The 26,266-nt window shown below is 39.9% G+C and overlaps 2 protein-coding genes across 2 annotated transcripts; both read left to right on the forward strand.

The window, feature by feature from the left end:
* Positions 1-846: 846 nt before the first annotated feature.
* Positions 847-5,164, forward strand: F11 (coagulation factor XI). The gene is made up of 4 exons (XM_088021386.1): positions 847-901; positions 2,804-2,966; positions 4,240-4,346; positions 5,001-5,164. The coding sequence occupies exons 1-4, from the start codon at positions 847-849 to the stop codon at positions 5,162-5,164; spliced, it is 489 nt and encodes a 162-aa protein (XP_087877512.1).
* Positions 5,165-8,443: 3,279 nt separating this feature from the next.
* On the forward strand, positions 8,444-17,180 carry LOC114206166 (coagulation factor XI). The gene is made up of 10 exons (XM_088021302.1): positions 8,444-8,583; positions 9,441-9,550; positions 9,653-9,815; positions 9,905-10,011; positions 13,134-13,141; positions 13,531-13,697; positions 14,826-15,001; positions 15,608-15,703; positions 16,432-16,571; positions 16,998-17,180. The coding sequence occupies exons 1-10, from the start codon at positions 8,444-8,446 to the stop codon at positions 17,178-17,180; spliced, it is 1,290 nt and encodes a 429-aa protein (XP_087877428.1).
* Positions 17,181-26,266: the final 9,086 nt, after the last annotated feature.

The following is a 26,266-nucleotide window of genomic DNA, read 5'->3' on the forward strand; positions in this document are numbered from 1 at the left end:
AATGCTGCAAACAAGCAAACAAAATGTTTTCAGGTACGATTTCAAAAATTCTTATTTAAGATTTCTCTCAAGTAATTATTCCTTGAAGTACCTTTTCTACTATGGGAGCTTTAAAAATGTTTTTTTACAATAGAGAATGATTATTAAAATTTGTCTGACGACGTTTTAGAAGCTTTTATCTATAACCAATTTGAGAGAAGATGCAGAATGAAAGAGGACTAGTAACTTGTAATCAATGACAGTGTTTTACAAATTAAAAAGATTTTCAAGATCAATATTAAAAAATAAGTTGATTTTTCTTACTGATAGTCGGTTTTTTATAGAGCAGTTAATTCAGTGCTTTGTGGGGATAAGTACATTTATGGGTGACCAGGATGGTCTATGAATATATTTGCAGCAGAATTTTTAAAATGGGAAACTTCATAAGTAGAAAGTCATTTAGAGCTCTTCGATAGCTATATTGAGACTTCAGAGATGGAAAGAAAGGAAACAATTTGAAAGAGAACACAAAAGTGGAAAAATTGGTGTGGGGGAGGGGTCAGATGATGGCAATGAGAAATATCTGGTTAATGGTGACCTGCAGGCTTGGGGAAGCAGAGATGGGGGGGTGTAATCTCCCCTGTCAGTTCTGGGTTCTTCAGAACTAGGAGAGTGTTGAACACGACACATAACCATGCTGAGGAATGTCCTGGGATGTGGGGAAGGTAAAATTCATCATTATGATAAGAACCCTGTGAACGCTATGGAATTAACCATTCCCCTCCCTCCCTATTTTTTTTGTAAACCCTGATGGCAGTAAACTAATTATAAATTGACATTTTATGTGCACATTTTTCTCTTTGTAGGATGATTTTATTATATCAAGTGGTACATTTCATTTTATTTGCCTCAGTTTGTGGTGGTAAGTAGAGCTTAATTTTAGGTATGAATTGGAAATAGCTTGGTTCCCTGATTTGAAGATTAGAAAACAAAAGGGCTTAAGCCCAGAGATGGAAATCACACCAATGTCCCATGCCATCTACTCCAGGGAAGGACATAATCATTTTATTTTTCACTTAAGGCTCTGTGGGTTTTCAAAACAGGGAAGGCAATTGAGGTGCAGGAATTGTTCATAATAGTAGTAGGCCTATGTCTATATGTATGTCCATATCCACATCTGTATCTATATATCCAAATCCACATTACTCATTACTAGTTTGGTGGTAATTAGTACTTGCTTTGAGCCAAGAGGTGGGATTTGTGGACAGTGGGAGTATATTCAGTTGTAAATAAGACTTCATTAATGGGGCCGCTGCATTACAGCTCTGTTGGAAGCAACACAGAGCTTGGGGAGGGGAGGGCAGGTTTCTGTCAACCTCCAGGTCATTCTTGGGTAGCTGCCAATTTTGGAGAACATTATGTTATATGCAGAGGGTGTAGCTGGGTAATTTAGAAGGTGTATGTGGTGGGTTTTGAGCAGGGTCTGTGGCAGGGATCCTTGACTCCTTTTTCCCCATAAATCCATTTAGACCGTATTCTCAGAATAATGCCTTTAAAGGCATAAAGTAAAAATACACAGGATTACCAAGAAAATCAAGTATATTGCAATATAGTTAGTTAACATGTAAAAAAAAAAAAACCCAACTCTGATATAAAAATGCAGAATAATAATTACCACCAAACTAGTGATGAGTGATAATGATATTTTAAGATATCTGCAGGTAGTATTTTCTTTCTAAATCTGTAATTGTATTATGACAAAGTTGCAGATACAGTGAACACTATGTCGGTTTGTTACTTACATTAATAATAGAAGGCTATGCCACATTTCTGTTAGAGGTTAATGAAAATAAAGTTGGAATTTTCCCCATCCAAGGCCATGGGCCACCTAATATAAGCCTCTAGTGATAGTTTTCCCTGCTCTGTACCTACATTCTTTCCCATATATTTCGTATGTTGTTGTTATTACAATAAGTATTTGAGTTATATTTATCCTTCCCAAAGTATTTCAGTTTTATTATGTCTGTATATATACATTTACATATATAGTATGCATATGTTAAATATATATGAAAGATATTAAGAAGATCATGGGCTATGTAGTAGTACTTAATAGGAATATACCAAGATTAAAAACTACAACCTTTTATTCAGTGACTTCAGTAATAATGATCCAAAGAGCCATAATCTGGAATATTAGATGTCTCTTCCTAGAAACAGGAAAAAAAAAAAATCTTATGCAATTTAGCTTTAAAAAGAAAAAAAAAACCCACAAACCTGTGTATGGTTTCAGTTAGAATGGGATTCAGTTATTTTTCTGAGAGTCTAAAGTTCCTGTTACTAAACTGGCCCATTTTCAATAGTGACGTGATACAGTATCTCCCATCCAGGGCCGTCAAACACTATTGAAAAATGATCACTCTGGATCCTTTGTTTCGTATAAACATGGAGTTTCAACAAGCAAGCAGTAGGGAAAGGAAAAAGCAGGTGGCCCTTTCCAGACTTGAATGTGACCCTAAAGAACATCTTTTGCCAGTAAAGCTCTGTGCAATTATTCAGTTACCCACAAAGCACCCGCGTCCCCAAGACAATCCCCCATCAGCACAATTCCATTGAGGCAAATGTGCCATTTTGTGATCTCCTTTTCTGTCTGAGGCTGCTCACCCAATAAACTAACATGAAAGTGTTGATTGTTCTGATTTCCAAGTTCAGGCATGTTTTCTTTTAAGTAGACCTACTCTGGCTTGCCTTTGTGAAATTATTATCTAATTAGACCATGTACAACTAAAATCCAAAATAAGGCATGCCATGTATTATATCACAGACTGTGTAACTGAGCTGTTGACAGACACCTGCTTCCAAGGAGGAGACATCACTACCTTTTTCACGCCAAGTGCCAGGTACTGCCAGGTCATCTGCACCCACCACCCACGCTGTTTGCTCTTCACCTTCATGGCTGAATCGTCATCTCAAGATCCTACCAAATGGTAAATGTTTGCATTTCTCTGTAGAGAAAATAGTTTTTACGTGAGGATTTCTTACCAATGAATATTCATCTACCATTTTATAAAATGTAAAGGTCAACAGTTGGAAAACATATTGTCCTTCAGTTGAAATATGAAATATTACAGAAAAAAAAGATGGTGTTTAGACAGGTCAGGGAGGAGCAGACATGCCCATCCGTGTGGACTTTCCAACTTCTCTGTGGTCTAGATTTTAACAGTACACTTTCTCTCTTATTTCTCTCCACTTTTATGCCTCTCAATCATTTTGTTCTTTGCTTTTTGATTGATTGTTTATATTGGATATTATTGGGACTGGTGCTTTTCCCTCAATTATTTTATTAGGAAATAAATGTTTATAAAGGTAGTTTCAAAGAATAGTACAGTGATCCCCTGACACCACTAAGACTTTTGCCATTTCTTTCCTATCATGTATCTGATCTGTTTAACCATTTGAATTAATTTGAAGACATTGTAATACTTCACCCCTAAATATTTCAGCATACATTTTCCTACACAAAAAGCATACGATTTAAACAAGAATTCCTTTATAGTATCTCAGTTGTCCCCCAAATATAATTTATAGCTATTAACCAGAATCCTCCAGATTCACAAATTGCATTTAGTGGTTTTGTGTCTGTAGCTATATTTTTAAAATTTGAGGGCATTCCGTCCACCACTTTTGTTTCCATGTTGAACTTGAAAATTCAGTAACAAAGTTTTACTACAGAATTAAGTTATCAACATCTTTGTGTATTATGGCCACATTCATAGATATATTTACATAGTACCCAGAACTTAGAAAATTACTATTCTAGAATCTACAGCAGGGCTTGGCAGACTCTTTCTTGACAAGGCAGGGAATAAATAGTTTAGGCTTTACAGGTCCAGAGGCAAAATCAAGAATATTACTTAAGTACTTATATAACCATTTAAAATGTAACCATTTAAAAATATAGAAACCATTCTCAGCTCATGGGCCATACAAAACAGGTAGAGGGTTGTTTGACCGACAGGTCATAGTTCATCCCCTCCCATTTCCAGGTAGTAGGGAATACTGTATGTGATCTTTTAAGTGTAGGGATATTAGAACGAGAAACAACCTCGGTTTGGCTAAGAAAATATTTGTTTTGGCGTGAGGTAGAGCAGTTTGTTTCTTTCTCTTTGACTTCTTGTGTGCTGGCTCTTAAGATCCATTATTTTAAAACAGAAGTTCTCATGCAGTAATGTTATTTATTTATTTAAAAAAATAAAACAGGTTCACTTGTATCCTGAAAGACAGTGTAACAGAAACACTGCCAAGGGTGAATATGACAGGAGCCATTTCTGGATATTCTTTCAAGCAATGCTCACACCAAATAAGTGGTAAGATGTCTTATTAGAATTCATAAATACTAGTTACTATGATACGTATAGTTACATCACATAGGGCTTTATAACTATAAAACAAAACCCTGCTGTATGGTCATAGAATCTCCAAATGAAGTGCCTTCAGTGTAGACTAAAAACTAAGTATGCATGTTGCCTCCCACCACCCCATTCATTAAAATTTACGTCATTGAAGGACATGTCTTACTACATTAGTCCTCATCATTCATTTATTGCCTTTCTCTTTCCCAGCTTAAAGTTTTTATATAAAAGTCCTTATTGAACATATTACTTCAAGTCAAAAGAGCACCTGTAAAGTTTGAGATGACACTTGTCTTAATAGTGAAAAGATTCTTGAATAGGTTCGTGAATCAGTCAAGGGGTTAAGGAGACCAGGGAGGCCAGGGCAGAAAACTGAAACAGGAATTTACAAGTCTATATTCTTGCAATATAAGAAGGACATTGGCATCCTTTTGCTGCTTCCACCTGTGAGTAGAAATTAAGCAGATTAAGATGAAAACAAAGGATTTCTGAAGAACAGTGGCTGTAGATGTCGAAAGAATAAGTCAGGAGGGACAGTTGCTAAGGTAGCATTATTTCAGTTGCCCCTGGAGTCTGGAAGATCGCCATATTTGCTGCTTTTGTTTCCAGCTTGCAACAAAAATGTGTATGTGGGCCTGGACATGAAGGGCATGAACTATAATGGCTCGGTCGCCAGGAGCGTTCAGGAATGCCAAGAGAGATGCACAAATGATGTGCACTGTCACTTTTTCACATACGCAACAAGCCAGTTTCCAAGCGCAGAGCATCGGTGAGTGAGCCATAGGCTGAGCCCAAGGACAGTAAGTAGATCGTTACATTATCTGATGGAAAACAGAATTTCTCTTCAGCCTGATGCCAAAATTCATTTTTAGCCCCTAAATGACATTTCTATAATAAGTACAGTGCTGATAAGTTTTCTTCACAGAAAGTGCATTTAAAGCCCAACTTGGATGCATTTCCTTTATGGTAAGGAGTCTGTCTTTTACTGACATTGTTACATAAAAAAAAAATGCCTAACCCATCTCCTAGCTAATTTAAAAAGTGATACATTTCTTAATTGGCAGTTTTGAGACAGTTACAGTTGGTCTGCCTGTGCCATTCCTGGCCTAAAGGATTATAGAATCAAAAGGAAAAACCTTCTCAGACCTCTCTAAATAAAAGTTCCTGCCCCTTACTGAATTTTGAAATATTCCAGAGATAAATGGGTAGGATATAAAAATGACCTGATCTCTAATGATTAATCTGTGTTCTCCTTTTTTAAAAAGTTTAGGGGAAAATGGCACTGACTTTTATATTTAGAAATATTTGCGAAGTTTTAGAGTTGTATAGTAAATTATACTTATCTAGAATCACAAAGAGAGAGAGAGAGAGAAATAAGTTCAAATGACTAGTATTTGGATTTACCTTTGGATTTTAACATTCCACTGTCCACATTCACAACAAGGACGTGAGTGCAAAGCAAATAAAGCAATAGAGATTTATTTCAAAAACACCAATGATAAAACAGAATCTTCAAATTAATTAGCAAACTTTTATGGTTTGTGTTTAGCTTAGTTCTTACTAAATCTTTTTACATTTTTTACATCTAAGACCTAACACAGCATGGACAGGAAGCCAGGAACTTGGGAGGTGCTGGGCATTATAAAAAAGTTAAACTGCTCACATTGAGAAGGGCTTGAGAATTCATTGCTTCCTACCTGCCACTCTTCAGACCACCATCCCTGCAAAGCTGGCATTTGAGTGATGAAAAATAAAGTTGACACAATTCACAGGCCCACCAAGTCCTGGCAGAGCAAGGACTCAAGTCCAGCTGTCCAGCTCTCAGATCCATGCTTTTCAGAGCGATCCTTTAGCTGTAATGCCCAGGCAGTGTCTAAATTGGAATTTCTTATCACCTTATGTTTTTTCCTACTTGTATTTGGAAGAGTAAAACATTTTTCCATTTTTGTTTTTATTCAGTAACGTTTGTCTATTGAAGTACACCCAAATGGGGACACCAACCAGAATAACGAAGCTCAGTTCAGTGGTGTCTGGATTTTCACTGAAATCCTGTGCGCTTTCTAATCTGGGTAACTATTATGTACTTAGTGAGGTGGTTTAGCCATTAAATAGTAAGTGCTGATGATATGTCTGATGGGCCTAACTTAGGATCCCCGTATGTGCTCACTGATGAAGTGGACCAAATGATCTTTTACCTTCTTCATGTGAAAAAATTCATTATGTCCTATATAATTAGAGCTATGTTTGAATTTAGAATAATCACATTTCCTAATTTAAAAGAAAAATTTGAAGATCTTGAGATAAACAAACTTTTAAAAAATTGTTATTATTTATTTCTTTAGAGCAATTTTAGGTTTGCTGCAAAATTGAGGGGAAAGTATATATGTCCCATACACCCCTGCCCCCACACACACGCAGACTCCCTCATTATCAACATCCCCCACCAGAGTGGTACATTCATTACAGTTGATTAACGTACACGGACACATCATAATCCCCTCACGTCCACAGTTCACATTCTCATTCACTCTTGGTGTTGTATATTCTATGGGTTTAGACAAATGTATCATGACATTTGTCCGATGTCATTACAGTATCGTACAGAGAATTTCCACAGCCCTAAAATTCCTCTGTGCTCAGCTTATCATCCCTCCTTCACCCCCCCAACCAACTTTTCATATGGCATTTACAAATACGATGACGGGGATTTTACTGGTTATGTTGGTGAACTGATTTCTTAAGCATGGTTTCTTCTGTTGTGCAGCTTGTATTAGGGACATTTTCCGTAGTACAGTGTTTGCAGACAGTAACATTGACAGTGTCATGGCCCCAGATGCCTTTGTCTGTCGCCGCATTTGTACTCACCATCCCAGTTGTTTGTTTTTTACCTTCTTTTCTCAAGAATGGCCAAAGGAATCTGAAAGGTAAGGAGTTAAGATTAATGTGCTATTTTTTAAAACAACTGCTCAAAATCCATGGTTAACAATTCTGAGCTACTACACATTTGATCTGAATATCTGCATTGGGTAGATCAAAGTTGCAAAGAAGAATTCCTAGCTTCTCCCTCTTTCCATTCCCCACTTAATGGCCACACATCCCAGGTTAGCAAGGACTTGTTTTCTTTAGCTGGGGGAGGTCCCTGCCTTCAGCAAAGGGAGAGTTGCCTAGTTCTGAACAGAATGAAAAAAATATGGATGGCCGTTAAGAGGCAACTTAGTTCAGTGCCCAGTTTGAGATCGTTCAACCTGGAGCAGAACGAGTGGGAATTTCAGCGAAATGTCAAATCCAAAGTGAAGTGGAAATGAAGGCCTGTATTAATGGAATTGGGGGTAATTGTGGAGGGAGGTTTGAGAATCGAGATGCTGTTTCCCTACTGATGGGTATTAACACAGGAGACCATAATAAAGCATAGGAAATTTCTTTGGTCATTAAAGGGATATCTGTTGGGGTTGCTGCCCTCATTAATAAGACTCATGAAAAACAAAACAAAACAAAAAACCAAAAACCTTAAGATTAAGTCTGCTTCAAAATCTAGATTCTCTATATTATCTGAATCAGAATTCTCAGAATCCTTGGTATTTTCTTGACTTAGCTGCCCATGTGGGGAGTGTGTCCCCAAGAGCAGTCCAGCCAGCGTAAGCCCTCAAGTTCCTTGTCCATCAAGCAAGTATGGTTTTCCATTGAGTGACTTTCAGAAGTACTAAGTCTGTCACATGAAAATATATCTGTTGCTTTCATTTACTCAACAACATAATTTATTTGGTGCCTACTGTATGCAAGGCACTGTTCTAAACACAACTGATACCATTAGTGAACTAAATAGATAAAACCCCTGCCCTACTTGGACCAGAGTGGAAGTCACAGAGAAGTAATCAGATTGGGATCTATTGTCCATGTAGGGCCAATAAGATTTGCTGATGAATTTGACGTCAGCTCTGGAGGAAAGAAAGTCAGTGATAGCTCTGAGACTTTGGGCCCAGGGAACTGAAAGGATGAAAAAGCCGGTGGTGGGGGTGCAGATTTCATGAGGAGCAGATTTCAAGAGAGAAGAGATGCCTAGTAGACATCCAGAGAGAAGTATTGAATTGGCCAATGGAAAGAGAAATCTGGAACTAAGACGAGAGGTTTATGTTCTAGATCTGTGTTCGGGTGTCACCAGCATACAGCTGGTGATTAAACCGACTGAAACTGGGTGAGACCATCAGAGGAACAGATGCAGTCAGAGAAGAAAGGTTCAAAGATTGAGCCTTGGGACATGATACATGTCACAAATTAGAAAGATGGCTTTGTACTGTTGGGTTAATCACTCTTCTTTTTCTTTTTTATTCCTTTTACAAAATTCCTAATCAATGCCTTTAAGGGAAGTAACATATTGGATCCTCGATACAGGGTGAGAGAGGGAGATGGGTGCTACAAGCCAAGACTAGGCTTTTTAAATTTAAATTAATTAAAATTAAATAGAACTATATATTCATTTCTTCTGCTGTATTGGCCACATTCCAAGTGCTCACTAGTGGCTATTGACTCGGATGGCACAGATATGGACTATTTCGATCATTGCAGAAAATTCTGTTGGACAGCACTGCTCTAGACTGTGATTTGGGGCTAATTAGGAGAAGTTCCTTCCTTCCAGGAAGATGCAGTCTGTGTTGGCTTTCATTTATCCCTGTCTAAGCCAGGAATTAATCGGCCATCCAGAGTCATCCAGCTACTCTGGATGGCAGATTTCTCTGTAGCATGAAAATTATGGAATCTTTGAGATGGGCTAGGAGTGTTGAAAGAAGGCAGGTAAAGAAGGAAAATGCTAGGAACACTGACAATAGAACCAGCTCAGAAAATTTTTATGGAGGCAAGTGGCTTAGTTTTGAAGATTTGTCTACCACAAATCATGGGGTCTGACTCAGTGATTTATGAAGAGTACTTGGAAAATGAGAAAATTTTCACTGTTCAATACCAACATGAATTGCCTTTTATATGTGCTATAAAAATAGTTCTTTGATATGTCTTACATGATATATTTACGTTACCTCCTTTTTTTTTTACGCTTAGAAATCTTTGTCTCCTGAAAACATCTGAAAGTGGATTACCAAGTACACGCATTAAGAAGAACAAAGCTCTTTCTGGTTTTAGTCTGCAAAACTGCAGGCACAGTGTCCCAGGTAAACAGCAAAAGCGCTTTCTTCTGATCGAGCTTAGCAAACCCGAGGTTGACGAGCGCTAAGGTTTTGTGTCTCATATCTGATCTGTGGTTTGCTGCCTAGTGTTCTGTCACTCCTCATTTTACCATGACACCGATTTCTTGGGAGAAGAATTGGACATTGTTGATGCGAAAGGGCATGAAGCCTGTCAGAAAATGTGTACCGATACCATCCGCTGCCAATTTTTTACCTATTCCCCATCTCCAGAATCTTGCAACGGAGGGAAGTAAGACCTATGACGTGTTACATAGATGCTCCTGTCCCATCTTTTTGAGGGGTGCCTTGTGCTTATAATATTTTGTTTCCAACCTGCAGGGGTAAATGTTACTTAAAACTTTCTTCAAATGGATCGCCAACTAAAATACTTCATGGGAGAGGAGGTATCTCTGGATATACATTAAGGTTATGTAAAATGGATAACGGTGAGTTTAACGTTACCTGAGGAAAAAAAAATACATCTGAAGGAGTTGTTCTTTTTTATTTTTTTAAAAGATTTTATTTATTTATTTGAGAGAGAGAGAATGAGAGATAGAGAGCACGAGGGGGAAGAGGGCCAGAGGGAGAAGCAGACTCCCCGCCGAGCAGGGAGCCCGATGTGGGACTCGATCCCGGGACTCCAGGATCATGACCTGAGCCGAAGACAGTCACTGAACCAACTGAGCCACCCAGGCGCCCTGAAGGAGTTGTTCTATACCAAATACATCTTGACAGAGAGAGTCGATAATAGCCACAAAGGGGAAAAAATTAGTACAATAATGAACTTAGATGCAATTTTCTGTTATTTTTGCTCCTGTCACCCAGGCTGACCATGTTTTAGAGGTAAATATTGAGCCTTAACTAAACTCTGCATTGCCTAGTATTAAATGAACGTGTTTTAATTTAACACATTTATACAGCTGGTATTTCATGGTGAGACTCAGGTTTAGCCAACACTTTGATGTTTGATTCTTGTTATGAAGGCCAATGATCTTATTATCCTTTAAAACTGAATATCAACCAGGATTTTGGTTAGTCAGATCATTCATTTTCTGTCCATTGGCCACTACTTGACCTTTAATTGAAACATAAATAGTTATCATATGTTTGAAAAATTATGCATTTATTCAAGAAATAAAGTAGCTCCTTTTCAAGGGCCTTCATTCTTTCAGATTGCCTCCAAGTGTTCTGCATATCTATGATTATTGGCAAAAATTTACAGTAAAACCATGTTTAGTAATAACAATGAGTGTGGTAGGGTAGAAAGGAAATTGTCCACATTAAAGAAGACCTATAATAACATAAAAATCATAACGGAAATCAGATTAGCAGGGGCCAATTCCAGTGGCTAATTTCTGAGCATAGTAGCAAGGGCTGGTTTGTAGGCAAACAGAATGATCTAAGGAACAGAATCCCCAACAGGGAAGAATATACCACACTGCTCCCTCAGTTACCCGTTATGGCTTCAGTACTTACTGATTTACATAAAACTACATTTTAGACCTTTATGGCTTAATGCCCAATACTATAAAACCCTACAAATTTAAGATTCAACTGAGATTTAGTGAATAAAAAGAAATGATGATTATACTTTGTAATACCTTTCAAAGTATAAAAATCTTTTGCGTCAGAACCATTTCTCTATGAGAAGGTGAGTAAATCCTTAACTTCCGAGAACTTGTTTCATGGCATATACAATATCGTGTCCAATGCTAACATCCTAACTAGGAAACCATGCCTTTCTGGAGTGTAGAGGGATCTGGTGGGAATCTTCGGATGGCCCAAGCTCCTTTAAAAAGCCAGCCAATGAAGTTGTATCTCAAATATTCTCTGTTTTCCTCACAATACATTGACCTGAGACAGAAGGAACATTTACGATAATTCTGCCATCTTAGTTCTGCTAAGCACTAGAAGGGACACTTGGCACTTGGCAGATTTTGTTGGTGGTGATGGTGATATAGTTTCTAAAATGGGAATCAGCACTTATACCTTAAATTGCAGAATCCATTCCCCACCCTCCTTCTTTCATTATCTTCTTCTCTGATGAATGTATGGATTCTGGTCTGTGAAGGCTACAGAATATATCACGTGGAAACTGATAGCTGAAGCAGAAAATACAAGGTAAAAGGAAATCCTATGACTTTTTAGGGCACCTTCTGAAACTAGATAATTAGATTTTCCTGCACTATACTAGATGAAATAATACCCTAGTGGGAGGGGATATCTACCTGAGATATTTATCATGTCTTATACTGTCATTGGTCTTCATAACTTTTTGAAGATACAGAGCAATTGTCATCAAAAGAAATGTTTCCTGACACAAAATCTAACACTAAACACATATATCCAGCATTTTGTTTAAACTGAGAGACCAAAGAGAATGAACAAGACCTATTATTTATCCCTAAGAAGGTCTTTCTTGTTTGTAACATATTTTAGTTACTGCTTACCTATTAATTGTCCTAAACTTTGCCTTTCCTTTCTTGTAAATCATAACGGCTTCCCTGTTATTCCAGAATCTAGTCAAAATCTTCAAAATGTTTCTCTGAAGCCTATCTCACCCCATCTACTCTCAGGTGAGAACTCTTCTCTCAGCATCCCAGCCTATTTAAGCTTTCACAAGCACATCAAGCGTGTTCCTGCCTCCGCGTGTTACCAACTGGAATTTTCTCTAAGACTTGTTTTCCTGACCTCTCCTTCTGTTTGAAGTCTGCCCCAGGATTATACATCCATTTTCTGGTTGAGGAAAGAACGGCCTAGAGAGGTTGTTTTACACCTTCAAAACCAGGGAACGGACCATCTAGGACTTGGCTTTTGACTAGTGATTCTTTTGCTAATTTCACACTCCTCCTTTAGCTAAGGCCACGAAGCTTCCCTGATCCTCTGGGCCTTATTGTTCTGAGTGTGCTCTGGGTGTAGCATGTTGACATCACCGGGGAGCTTACTAGAAAGAGTTTCAGGTCTCACCCCATACTGAATCAGAATCAGCATGGGTGATTAAATAAAGTAAAAATAAATAGGTGATAAAAATAAAGTAGGTAAAAATAAAATAGGTGATAAAGTAAAAATAAAAGATAACCCGGTGATCCATACCCACATTTAAATACGAGAATTGCTCTAGAAAACTGTTGTCTATGCACACCTCATCCCCACTCTCCCTAGGTTACTGGGCCAGATTTGGCCAAGGCTCCCATCAGGAGGGTGGATGCTCATGTTTGGCATCCCAGGAAGTAGAAGTAGACTAGACTGTCCTGCCCAGGGCAGCTAAGACAGGAAGAAACAGAGGGGTAAATCAGAATCAAAGTCCTTGGAAAGTATCAAGGGTTGAACCTAGAGAACCTCAAACTGTCAACAAGGCCAAAAGGCAGAAGCAGTTCACAAACAGAAGAGCAGCCCAGGTCTGGATGGAACCCAGCTGGAGCAGGAGAGACTGGGACCAAAGGTCAGCCTAAGGGGAAGATGATGGGGGGAATTGGAGAGATGCTGTCAACTCAGTGGAAGGTGCTCACTTTTCTTTATAATAACATTCTCAAACTTCAGCAGGGCTGATTGAAATTCAGATTACTAGGCTCTGCTGTCCAAGTTTCTGATCTGTTAGGTCTGAGGGAAGCTCAAGAGGTTGCATTTCTAACAAATTCCCAGGTGATGTGATAGGTCCAAGGGCCACACTTGATAACTACTGCTTTGAAAGAACCATCAGGGTTATCATGTGAGGGAAGATAAGACTGCATGCAATACCGGATGAGACTTTCTTTGGGGGTATGTAATTACAAGGTGCCTTAGTCATTCCATTTTCCTGTGCATGCTTTTCTTGCCAGCTTGATTATAAAATTTCTTCAAGTCAGGGTCATTATAAAATATGGAATCCAGGGAAGGTTTTCTCCTCTTTGTGCCTGAAGGAACATAACTACTGATGGAAAAGGAAGATTTAGGAAGCTACTCATTGCAACCCTTCTGTTGCAGAGTGTACAACCAAAATCAAGCCCAGAATTGTTGGAGGAACAGCATCTGTTCCTGGTGAGTGGCCATGGCAGATAACTTTGCATATCACGTCACCCACCCAGAGACACCTATGTGGAGGCTCCATCATTGGAAACCAGTGGATACTAACAGCTGCTCACTGTTTCGACGAGTCAGTACAATTCCTGTTTTTATTAGTCCCCAGGCTCACACATATATTAAATCTATCATTAGCATTTTAATAAATACTTTAAAAATGTAAATTATCCTATTTGCTAAATTAAATTTCTAGAGTGAAGAAAAAAAAAAGGCAAAAGGGAAGAACCACTTATGGTCTACCAGCATCAGATTAGGTGCAGGAACATGATGGCATAGTATTTCACTTTCCCATTTAAATGCATACACACGCCCAGGAGTGTTCTTGCTATTTCCCACCAGTGCATATCTTCTATGCATTGTCTCGGGCCTTGGGTCCAGAACTAAACACAAGGAGAATTTCCCCTTCTCTAAATCTAATATTCTCTCTCTCCTCCGCTTCTTCTTCCCTCTCTTCTCTCTCCCCCTTCCTCTCTCTCTTTCTCTCTCCCTGTGTTTCCAAATACAGAAGGAAGAGTTCATTAAAATCCTCAAATTGGATTCCCTGCTTAGGTCAATTTCAATATTGGCCAGACCTAAAAGCTCCATTGGGAGAGTATACGTATCCCAGGGAATTTTAGTTGGCCAAACTTGCTCTTTGCACTTCAGTATTCTCTGAGTTTCCAGACACGGTATTGTGTGTTTGTTTTTGTTTTTCATCAGTATGTAGCTAACTCACATTATAACTCACAGATATGTTTGAAGTCAATAGTCTCCTTTCCCTTTTTGTTTTTTTTTTTTTAACCTTTTCCATATGGGAAAATGTAGTACCAGAAAATCCAAGTGAATTTCTCAGGATCACAGGTAATAATGCTAGGGTTGAGACTAGAACCTGGAACTCTTCATGGGAGGGAGATCAAGAAAGAGAATGAGAGAGAGAGAATGTGTGTGTGCGTGTGTGTGTGTGTGTGTGTGTGTGTGTGTACGTCTTGGGCGGAAAGAGCCTTCATTCATTTTTGTGTTTAATATATACTAACCCAGAGCTTTTTATAGGAGGAATATGTGAGTGAAAAATCTTAGCATGAAATCACTCCTTTCCCTCAAAAAGCCCACCACCTGTAGAAAACATTAGTAATATGTATGTAGGTAATTAGCAATATAGCTCAAATATTTGGGAATTATTTGGTAACGGGAATTTCTTTTGCTCTTATTGTTTATTCCTTAGGGTAGAGTCACCTAAAATCTTGCGTGTCTATAGTGGCATTTTAAACCAGTCAGAAATTAAAAAGAACACATCTTTCTTTGGGGTTCAAGAAATAATAATTCATGATCAATATGAAGTGGCAGAAAGCGGGTATGATATTGCCTTGTTGAAACTGGAAACTGCAATAAATTACACAGGTATGTTGAAATTTTAAATGGGAAGTTATCAACAATGATTACCTAGATGTAATGTTTAACACCTCCAGATTCATGGCCTGACCCCAGCAATCGCAAGGTGGTTTGATCATGAAAGAGAGAGGGTCTGCAAAGCTAGTCTTTTAGTCTGTTAAGACTGGCACTCTTTCCTGATTATTAAAAAAATAAAAAATAAAAAAAGTCTTACTGTGAGGTGTGGGTGAAGAGCTAAGTTTTCTGCAGGCTTTCTCAGATGCACCAAATGACATAACTCTATAATATACTGGAATATTAAATATGATTTATATCTCAGGGACTAAAGAATTGCAGATCAGAACAAGTAAGCACTTTCTACAGGGTCACAGACCTACTTAGAGAGATAGAGCTCATGGGGAGGCCTGTGCCTTGATTCCCCCTCATTCCCTCACCCATCTAGTATGTGATGGATAATGCCGAACATGAGGAATGAAAATGAATGGCAATGAGGCAAAACCCAAATATAATAAATAGAGAACACACTATATGATAAAAAGCGAAAGAAGAGAGTCTCTCCTGGGAGACAAGATATATTTTGATTCTGATGACTAAACTATGATTTTTAAAATTTAGATGCTCAGAGACCCATATGTCTACCTTCCAAAGGAGATAGAAATGTAATATATACTGATTGCTGGGTGACTGGATGGGGGTACCAAAAGTTAAGAGGTAAGAAATGATGTTTCTCAGTGTGCTCCATCCTAAAGGTAAAGAACATAGCTCAGTTTTACCCTTTTCTGCTGTATCAAGGCATACAGCTAAAATACGAGTAAAATAATCACATCCTTCAACTACAGAAAGCATGTTAATAAAAATGAAAAGGCAGGGCGCCTGGGTGGCTCAGTCAGTTAAGCGTCTGCCTTCAGCTCAGGTCATGGTCCCAGGGTCCTGGGATTGAGCCCCGCATCGGGCTCCCTGCTCCGCGGGGAATCTGCTTCTCCCTCTCCCTCTGCTTGCCGCTCCCCCTGCTTGTGCTCTCTCTCTCTCAAATAAATAAATAAATACATAAATAAAACCTTAAAAAAAATGAAAAGGCAAAATTACCCAAGTGAGGAGGATCCCATAGCTGTTTGATTGGAAATTTTAAATATGACAACCTCTTTAAAGACTAATTATTTTTGATGAAGTTCAGTGTGAAACTTTGCACTTTCCATGAAATATCCTGGACTGTTATCCAGTTATTTTCTCTGGCCAGTAATTCCAGTTAGAGGCATACTTAGTTTTGAACTTAATGTTAACAAACAATCTCTTCTCCATACTTTGTAATTATAAAAGTTTAATGAGGTAAACCTCATATTTTTTCTAGATTTTTATGTAAGTATGACTTTGATTTTAAATTCAGATCTTTATATTATATATATGATTATTCCATTAACAAGCCAAAAATTTTTTTTCAGGCAAAATACAAAATACTCTCCAGAAAGCTAACATACCCTTGGTGACAACTGAAGAATGCCAGATAAGATACAGAAGGCATAAAATAAGCAGTAAGATGATCTGTGCAGGCTATAAAGAAGGAGGGAAGGATGCTTGTAAGGTAAGAGTGTTTTCAACTAGTTGAATATATTCACATTAGAATGTTTAATGCATTTTTTTTTTTTTTAGAGAGAGCGAGAGAGAACATGCGCACAAGTGGGGGAGGGGCAGCAGGAGGAGAGAATCCCAAGCAGGCTCCACACATGGAGCCTGTTGCGGGGATTGATCTCATGACCCTGTGATCATGACCTGAGCTGAAATCAAGAGTTGAACTCTTAACTGACTGAGCCACCGAGGCTCCCCAGAAAGTTTAATGCATTTAAACAGCAGTCTTCTGGGAGCCGTGGTATATTTGTTTTACTTACATTGAAGTTTATTAAAGAGCCAAGAACAAAATTTTAGGCAAAATCACTCTGAGGAACATGTATTTAAGATGAGAAGCATCTGAACTCATCTGTGCACCTTTTCTTTCCCCTCCCCATCACAGGGAGACTCAGGGGGCCCCCTGTCCTGTAAGCACAACGAGGTCTGGCATTTGGTGGGCATCACCAGCTGGGGAGAAGGCTGCGGTCAGAGGGAACGGCCAGGGGTTTACACCAACGTGGTTAAGTATGTGGACTGGATTTTGGAGAAAACTCAAGCAGTGGGAGAGTCCCCAGATGCTATTTGACACCCTGAAAGGCAAATCAGATTATTTCTGGGAGGAGGGTTTGGATTGCCCTGAAGACAGACGCTGGGCTGCCATTTTCCTCCACAGGTTATGGTACTGAGACAGTAACGCATTGAAGGGGGTTGGTATTTGTGAGAATGTGCCAAAAGAAACAAATGGTCATTTTCAAAATTTCCATTCTATGATAATCTTAGTTTGTTTTCAGCATACAGTCTCTTGCTTTTTGATCACACGTTACTGAGCCAAAGAAATACTCTACGGTGATAGTTTTTAAGATTCAAGAATCAAGTTGTGGTACCAGAGGCTCCGGTAGAACTACCAAAAGCAACCACCGTAAAGAGATTCGTGAAGCGAGAAATGGGAGCTAGACAAAACGGGACAAGGACAGTCACCCTCAGTTTGCAAGAATCTGTATTCTGCCTACATGGACATCCTTCTTTTGTGAAAGAAGAACTTGACTGGCTTCAATGGTCGGTTTTTAGAATAATCAGGAATTTTTGTGATTTCAATTTTTTTTTTTTTTGAGAGGGAGAGAGAGAGAGGTGGGTGGGGGGAGGGGCAGAGGGGGGAGAGAGAGAGAGAATCTTAAGCAGGCTCCATGCTCAGCACAGAGCCTGACGCAGGGTTTGATCCCACGACCCTGAGATCATGACCTGAGCCGACATCAAGAGTTGGACGCTCAAGCAACAAAGCCCCCCAGGCGCCCCGTCATTTCAATTTTTAATGTGTTTTCAAATTAGTTTGGGTAGACACAAGCCATGAGTGAGTGTGAATGTAGACTCTAGAATATCTATATGGGAAAGGATTGAAGGCTGTAATTCACCTGAAAGGGATATCTTATGGGAAGAATCTTAAAGTTGTACTTGCCTAGAAAACTATTGGTGCAGAGATTGTATATTTATTCGGTGTAGTTCTGGGTAAGGGAAGCCGATCGAGGTGAGGGGAGCAAGGTAGAGCCTTCCCAAGACAATCTGCCACTGTGAGTCATGGTAATAAAGGGACTGGACAGAAATCGATACAAAGTACATCCGGACTACAGGGAAATAATTTGAGAACAAGTGGATGCCTATCATAGAGGCTTCATTATCTTCAAAGCAGCTCCCTGTATGCTCAGTGTTGGGGTTTTCCCTTCAGTGCGAGTATTTGCCTGGTTATTGTTTCTGATGTGGTGCAATAACTAGAATGTGCATTCTCTCCACTGCAGTTTTCAACATGTGTCCACAACTTTACATCTCATCCAGTATGAAAAATACTTAGCACACTGAACTATGAGGACACAGTGGTAAGCAAGTAGCTATGTCCCTACCTTCATGGAGCCCCAGTCTAGTTAGCATGAACAACAAAAATAAAACAAGTACACAAGTATAAAACTTCAACGAGGGGGTTGCACAGGGCACTCTGACAGGAGAGAGGAAGAAGAGCATTTGGGGCAGGTTCAGAAATTGGGATAAAAATGAGTTTGGCTGAGGAAGGCAAACAAAAAACAAAAGCAAGCAGAACCCCAAATCAAAAAGACTGGGGTGGTCTAAAGGGACCAGATCCAAAACGCTTATGGAGTCAAACAAGACTGAGACCGAGACTTGAGCACCGTTAAAATTACCAAACAGCAGTAATAACTTTTTTTTATTATCTGCTTATTACCTTAGTAGTCTTGATGGAACACTTCACATTAAAAAAAAAAAAAAACTGTTGGGATATAATTCCTCATAGATAGAGATCTTTCCTCTATATTCCCCATTTTTGTCTTTTTCGTTGTTCAAAAGTAGACGAAGGGGCATGAAAGGTGGAGGAGACCATGTGTTACTGATCCATTTCTGAATAAATGTTCTTTAAAAGAGGGAAGAGAGGAAGATCTTTCTGGAAAGTCTTTCCTGACAAATATTTGAGAAAAACATACACGTTAGTTTTGTCATACTTAACATTGTATATTATCTTAATTTTTGAACAGTATGTATATCCCCATGATTCAGAAATGAAAACACTGGGAGAAGGTATAAAATATATCTTATACCCATAATGAGAAGGTTCCCTGATTCACACCAAAAAGATTGCACACCCTAACACTGTTTAGCACTGTTCTCTTTTTCATGCTCTGCCTTGGAAATATTTCTGATTGGTACACAATGGGCTTCCTCAGTCTGTTTTTTATAAAAGTATGGTATTCTGTGTGGGGATGCCAAACACCAGCCGCCTACTGATGGACACCTAAGTGGTTTTCAATTTTTTTCATTCATTCATATGTAGTAAATGTGTAGCATATATTCCAGAAGTAGAATTGCTGAGAACAAAACAAAAAGAGCAAATGCATTTGTAATTTTGATAAATATAATCCAATTTCTCTTCAAAAGCCTGTGGCAATTTTCTCTCCCATTAGCAATAGAAGAGAGGGTCACACTTTGGCTCCCCTTATGACATCAAACTTGGGAATTTTTGACATCTGATAGTTGGAAAAAGGCATCTCAACGTAGTTTTTTGTAGTTTTCTTAATATAAATGACACTAAACATCACATGTATAAGGTCACCAACTTATTAACAGCTTTTTATTTAAATATTAATTTAGTAGTTACCATGTAGACAAAAATAGAGTATGATCCTTGCAGCCTTATGAACATGGTAAGAATTCTTGCAAGAGAGAAAGAAAAACACTTCCAGAGCTTATCTTGTTCACACTGGACAGTAGCTCAGTATTGTAAAAATATTGGTTGGCTATCCTTCTTCTTGCATGTTCCAGACATAAATTTGGGGTGGAAGATTTGTGTGCATCCAGTGACGTGGCCTATCCTCCTTGCCCTGGGAATGAGTCTGTGGCTGAGCAGGTCTAGGTAGCTGGCAGATGGCCTCCCCCAGCTACTGTGATTGGCTCAGAGATGTCAGTCTGAGCAACTTTTAAGACTTTGTCAAGGGAATGGCTTTCTCCTCCTCCTCCATGTGAATGAAGAAGCACTCATCTTGGTTGTGGCACCAGCAGTTTTGAGAAGCCAGCCCAGGGCCCACCGAGACATACAGAATGCCCGAAGCCTGAACGAACTCTGGGCTTCCTTGTTTCATAGCAATAAATCCCTTTTCGTGTTTAAGGCAGTTCAAATTGGGTTTTCTATTACTTGCAGCTGAAACACTGGGATGCACTGGGACTTAGTAACCTAAAGTATTATTACCCTGATTCAATTAAATTTAACCTACATATATTAGGCACTTAGTCCCTCTTCTCTCTTCATCCTCTGGGTTCTACATTGTGCTAACATTCCTTTGTCGTGTGCTTTTCCACACCTTACACCCATCTGGGTTAGAACGGGCTTTTCACTTTCCTTGCGGGAGAGGATTTCCACATTCTGGTTGACAGTGACTTGAAGGTCCCCTTCAGAGAATTCACCAACCACACCGATGTTCCAGTAGCAGTTACTGGTGGTTGTCTGTTGTCACAGTAGGTTTCTCTGTCCGTGTGCCTTTCTACATGACTTTTGCCATTTCCAAGGCCATTCCAGAGGAATGTACACGTGTGTGTGTGTGTGTGTGTGTGTGAGAGAGAGAGAGAGAGAGAGAGAGAGAAAGGGAGAAAGTGAGAATGAAATGAATATTTAACACCTCAGCTTCACCTCCTCTCTGGGTCTCAATGCTTCCTCATCTTCATATGTGGTTTTTGTTTTAGGGCTTCTGTAACAAGTTTATTCTCTCACAGTTATGAAGACTAGAAGTCTGAAATCGAGGTGTCAGCAGGGCCTCACTTCCTCTGAGGCCACCAGGGGAGGGTCCTTCCTTGCCTCTTCCAGTCACTAGTGGCCCCAGCTGTTCCCTCGCTTCGGGCTGCCTCCCTCTGACCTCTGTCTTTTGTCCCCACATGGCCTCCTTCCCTGTGTCTCTTCCCCTCTTCTTATAAGGATGCCAGTCATATTGGATTAAGAGCCCCAACTTCCTGTGTAGAGTATATACTGCAAATAGTATATCATTTACTGTCATTATCCATTTAACCCAAATGTTCAGAGAAGAGACTATATTCAAATGACTCGTACAGTAACTGGCACAAAACATATCCAATAAATGACTTCCCTCCCTTTTGCCCTTGGGATATCAGGTAATTTTGTGACAAATGTAATACTATATGGTGGGATTTCCAGATGAAGATTGTAACTGTGCATGTGTGTGTTTGTTTTACCTAAAAAGATGTCAACTTTTATCTACTGAGGCAGTTCTCCCACTTCACCCAACACCCCCCAGAAAGTTGTGCAAACTTTGTAACCAAAGGAACTTTCCAAGGACACTGTGCTGTGCATGGGCAGGAATTTCTAAATTTGGTGAGGATCTGTAGGTAATATCAATGCTTGGATACTGTCAAAAGAACAGCCAGGGTGGCACTCGTGACCTTGGTCGGAAAGACACCTTAACAAAGTATACAAAATATGAAACCTTTTTTCATTCCATGGAAAACAGTATCAACCACAAAGTAGGGGGTATTTTCTGACAAGTCTCTGCTGCTACTACTTAAAATAATTATCCCCATTATAAGAATACTGGTAAAGCAGTGAAGAGAAATCAAGGCCAGAAGTTCCTTTCTCAGGAGTACCTATATAATCAAACTACTACTTTGTATTTGGCTTGGTGGATCTATTTTTCAAGTCATTACTTCACTTAGTTGAGGGAAGGATTAATAAAGCTATTTTAGAGTGACATTTCTGCATCATATATATTTCAATGTGTTTGTAGAGTGGCAGCAATCAAGGTAAGACTGTTTTTCCAGACTCAAAAGTTAATTTTTCTTTATTCAGATTCCACTTTGTAAATGAGAAACAAAATGAAAAATCTCAGGTATGCCTGGCAGCTTTAACATTCTGACATCAGGACATGAGTTTAGCAGCGTATTGATGGCTGCGCTGGAGGTTATAAAAACTGTGTGGCTCCACTATGACTGAGGTGCTCAATTTGTTCATCCTTCCAATTTATCTGAATTCTGGGCATTTTACACTGATATCTAGGTTTCCAGTCCCCCACTCCCCATCCCGCACTACTCAGGGTATTAAATCCCATGTGAAGGGAATTGTCTCTGCTGTCCTGAGGGACACATTAGAAACAGGTTTCTAAGATGCTGCACGTTACCCACAGGCATTTTTTTAAAAAGATTTTATTTATATATTTGAGAGAGAATGAGAAAGAGAGAGAGAGTGCGCACATGAGAGGAGGGAGGGTCAGAGGGAGAAGCAGACTCCCCGCTGAGCAGGGAGCCCGATGCGGGACTCGATCCCGGGACTCCAGGATCATGACCTGAGCCGAAGGCAGTCGCTTAACCAACTGAGCCACCCAGGCGCCCACCCACGGGCATTTTACATTAAGCTGCTCTTCTGTCTGTACCCAAGGCATCGACACTGCAAGTATTTCGGGAGATGTATGTTCTCCTCCCTCCTTCCTCCAAATTCCAGCGGCTTCTAGTTCAGTGTTGGGGAATAGTGTATGTGGAAATAAACCAGGAGCTTCTTAAGCAGCCTTTTAAACAATCCCAAGGAAGGGGTGACCATAAGGCTATCCCATCATTATCACTTCGTTCTGTCCCAAAAGAAATGGACATTCTAGAGTTAAGCGGAGAGCTTGTTAAATGGATAGCCTAAACCTGAGATTCAGTAGGTCCAACGATCAGTGATTCGTATTGTTAATAATATCATTTTGATTAACAGAAATGAGAAAAAGAATACAAATAAGGAATTACAAATGAAATGAATACGGATAGGGAATTACAATCTCTACCTCTTACGCAGTGCCTGCTACGTGCTGCATACTGTTCCGTGTGCTTTACCCCTCCTACCACCTCCTACTCCTTATTACCACCATGTATGAGAAGGTGTTTTTCCAGTACATCATAATGTTTTTACAGGGAAAAAACGAAACATCAGTGGGTACATATCTTCAGCTTAATTCTCCATTGTCCCACTAGATGGCACTTTGATACCTCTTTTTGTTACATTTTAAACCACAGCGTCCAGACAGAATGCACTTAATTTATCTAAACAATTCTATGTAGCTACAGTATCTGGAAACATTAAATCAACTGCTTCAATTCAGGTACGCTTGACTTTTCAAATATAATTGTTGTAAATAGTCTCTAGATAGTAGTTTCTCCTTTAAATATGCTCCAGAGTCCCCAGCTTTGGGGACTTGCTTCCCTTTAGTGACTAACTACTGTGAGCTCCCAACACTGGGTGCACAGGGGGTCGAGGTGCACAGCTGTGCCCCTCAGACACCGGTAGGGCTGCAGGTGGACAGCTCTCCTGTGTTTCCCCAAACCATCCCTCTTGTCATTTGCCGTGTTGCTGAGTCACGTGGCTCAGGACTACTTCTGGCCATGGCTTTGTGGATTCCTTTAAGCCACTGCTATCCTCCCCACACTTTTCTACCACCCCCCCCAACCCTCTGGTCACTCCCTGCCTCTCCCCCACACCTGCTTTGCTGAACATGGGAGCAGAAAGCCTTCCCTTGATTACTCAGAATATTAACATCAAGTTGCAAAATGAACACAATCTTTGAATACTAGAGGCTTGATGATAGAAAAGAAAAAGAAAAAAATACCACCTCCACAAACACATACACGCACGCACACACACACACACACACACACACACAGTCAGAAGGGACGTGGACACAGTCACTCCAAAACTCCACGGGTCAAGGTCCTTCAAGGACGTTTCCCTGGCTGTGTGCGGCAAGGCCCAGCTCAAGCACACTCCAGCCACGGAGCTCGCGGGGACAGAAGCAGGTTTGGTGGGGCAGACGCTCACACGGTTCTGTGACTACAGTAGCCCCTACCATCCGGTTTCAGTTCCCCGTGGTCCGGAAGCAGCTGCCCCTCGTTCTGACTCAGAGTCATAACGTCAACGGCAGCCTCACGCTACGTACGTCACAAAGCGCCGGCGGGTATTTACCTCACTTCCTCCCCTGCGTCTGCATTTCGTCACCTCGCAGCATCCCGGGAAGAAGGGTGAGTACCTTGGGGGAATATGTTTAGCGAGAAAGCGCGAGACCACATTCACGTAACTTTTATTTCAGCATATTGTTACAGTTGTTCTTATTAGTTACTGTTAATCTCTCACTGTGCCTCATTTATAAATTAAACTCCATTACAGGTATGTCCGTGTAGGGAAAAAAACCATGGTAGAGAGAGGGTTTGGTAGTGTGTGTGGGTTCAGGCATCCACTGAAGGTCTGGGAACGTACCCCCATGCATGGCAGTGGGGGAACTTCTCTGTGCCCTAGAAAGCCTCTTAGGGCCAGAATGTTCATCTGTATTTGGTTTGTTCACATCATGTGAACAGAGCAAAGGCCTGACGTATGGATCTTCCCTGACTCGTGAACAGTGTGCAGTACGTTGGCCGGCTGGCTTAGGAGCTTCTAAAAAAAAAGAAAAGAAAAAGAAAGGGAAGAAAGAAAAACTGGTGGAAAGACAATGTGGGGAACAAGGATTAAGGATGCCGTTCTTGATAGGGCTCAGTGTGAAATCCTCATAGCTTCCAAAGGTGCCCACCAGAGGGTGCAGTTATCCTAAGAACTGCATACCAACGCCAGGCAACAGTTTGGAGAAGTTGAGAAATTGCTTGCAGCCTTAAAAGAGCATTCCCCCTGAGTCCCACCTTACCCTGTAATCTGTAGCTCTCATGTTTTCAAAAGCGCTCCACTTGAGCAGCCTATAACAAAATTATCACTCAGCGCTACCAACCAGAGATACTCAGGTATTCTGGGAGGTCATGTGGTGCAGAGCCACTGGAAATTTGCAGATACTGTCCATTTTTATCTGGTACCCATGAAGCTGGTTGGAGAACTCTGCCGTGCCTGGGCATTGCGGGAATGCACTTGAAATGCTTCCCCAGCTCAGCCATTACAACATTAAGTTAAAATCACCTGTGGAATTTTTTCTTAAAAGCTCCCTTCAGAAAGTGAGTTCAGGTGATGTCCCTCTGGTAAGAGCTGCCTGACGGGCAGATATTTATTTGAGCGCCACATAATTTGGGGGGAAAATGAAGTCTTAGAAGTCATACTTTATTCAAATGTAGCCCATTAAATTGTCTACCTGAAGAAGAGAGCATAGTCTCTATTAGAATACAGAGCAAACCTCTACACAAAAGTATTACTTTGGAATAAATTTCACTTTAAACGTTTCCTTTTGAACTTAAATAACGATTGCTACAAAGCAGAGGACCCAAAGATGAAAATACCAAAATATTCAAAACTCCCAGAGAAAAACTTAACAAAATTAACTGACCCATAACCTACTTCATCCAAGAATAATCATTAAAATTGATTTTGAGACCTGTAACTGTCATATTTGATTATGGAGGGTGGGAGATAGGAAAGAAACTTCTAAAACACAATTGGTAATAATATAAATGAGAAATGTTAAATGTTCTATCAGGAGAACTTATTGAAAATATTTTCATTATATGCTCATACTCTGAATTCTTTCCAGTCATTTTTATATTTCTAGAACCTAATAAAGATAGAAAGGGAAACTTCAGAGCAATGTTTATTTGAATATAGATAGAAACATCCAACATGAAACACAAGCACATAGAATCCAGATTTGGATTAAAATAAAGAGCTAAATCATTTTATTAGACGTGAATGGATCTAAACTGATTTGACCTCTCCAAAAATGTCAGGTTCTTTTGGTAAATAGCTTCTCATTGGCTAGAGGAAGGTTGGCCGTCTTTCACTCACTCCCTTCCCCCACTAACTGCCTGTAAGATGGTATGTGACAGAGAAAGCAAGTCTTGGACCAAATTCTACCAAACATGCAAATATTTATTAGCAATCATGTACAAAAAGTTATACAACCCCCTATCTTTGTAGTTTTGTGGTGTCTTCAGGTTTACTTCGAGGGGGACACAAAATTCTGGTAGGACCAGTCAGCCTTGGGGTGGGGTTCAGTAGACAAATTGAGAATCAGTGGGGCACTAGCTTGACCTTGAAGGTGGACTGAAGCCACAGGTGTGGAACTTGCAGGCTTCTCATACTCAGGCAAGGGTAGTGGGGCCTGTGCACATGTTTCCAACTAGCCTTCATTCGTTCTAAACAACACAATTGTGCTTCTCTGTTAATTTTGCTAACTACCA

The sequence above is a fragment of the Eumetopias jubatus genome, unplaced genomic scaffold (genome assembly GCF_037043125.1).
Source record: "Eumetopias jubatus isolate StellerSeaLion01/CBP00866 unplaced genomic scaffold, mEumJub1_p1.0 scaffold_2, whole genome shotgun sequence".
Classification (NCBI taxonomy): domain Eukaryota; kingdom Metazoa; phylum Chordata; class Mammalia; order Carnivora; family Otariidae; genus Eumetopias; species Eumetopias jubatus.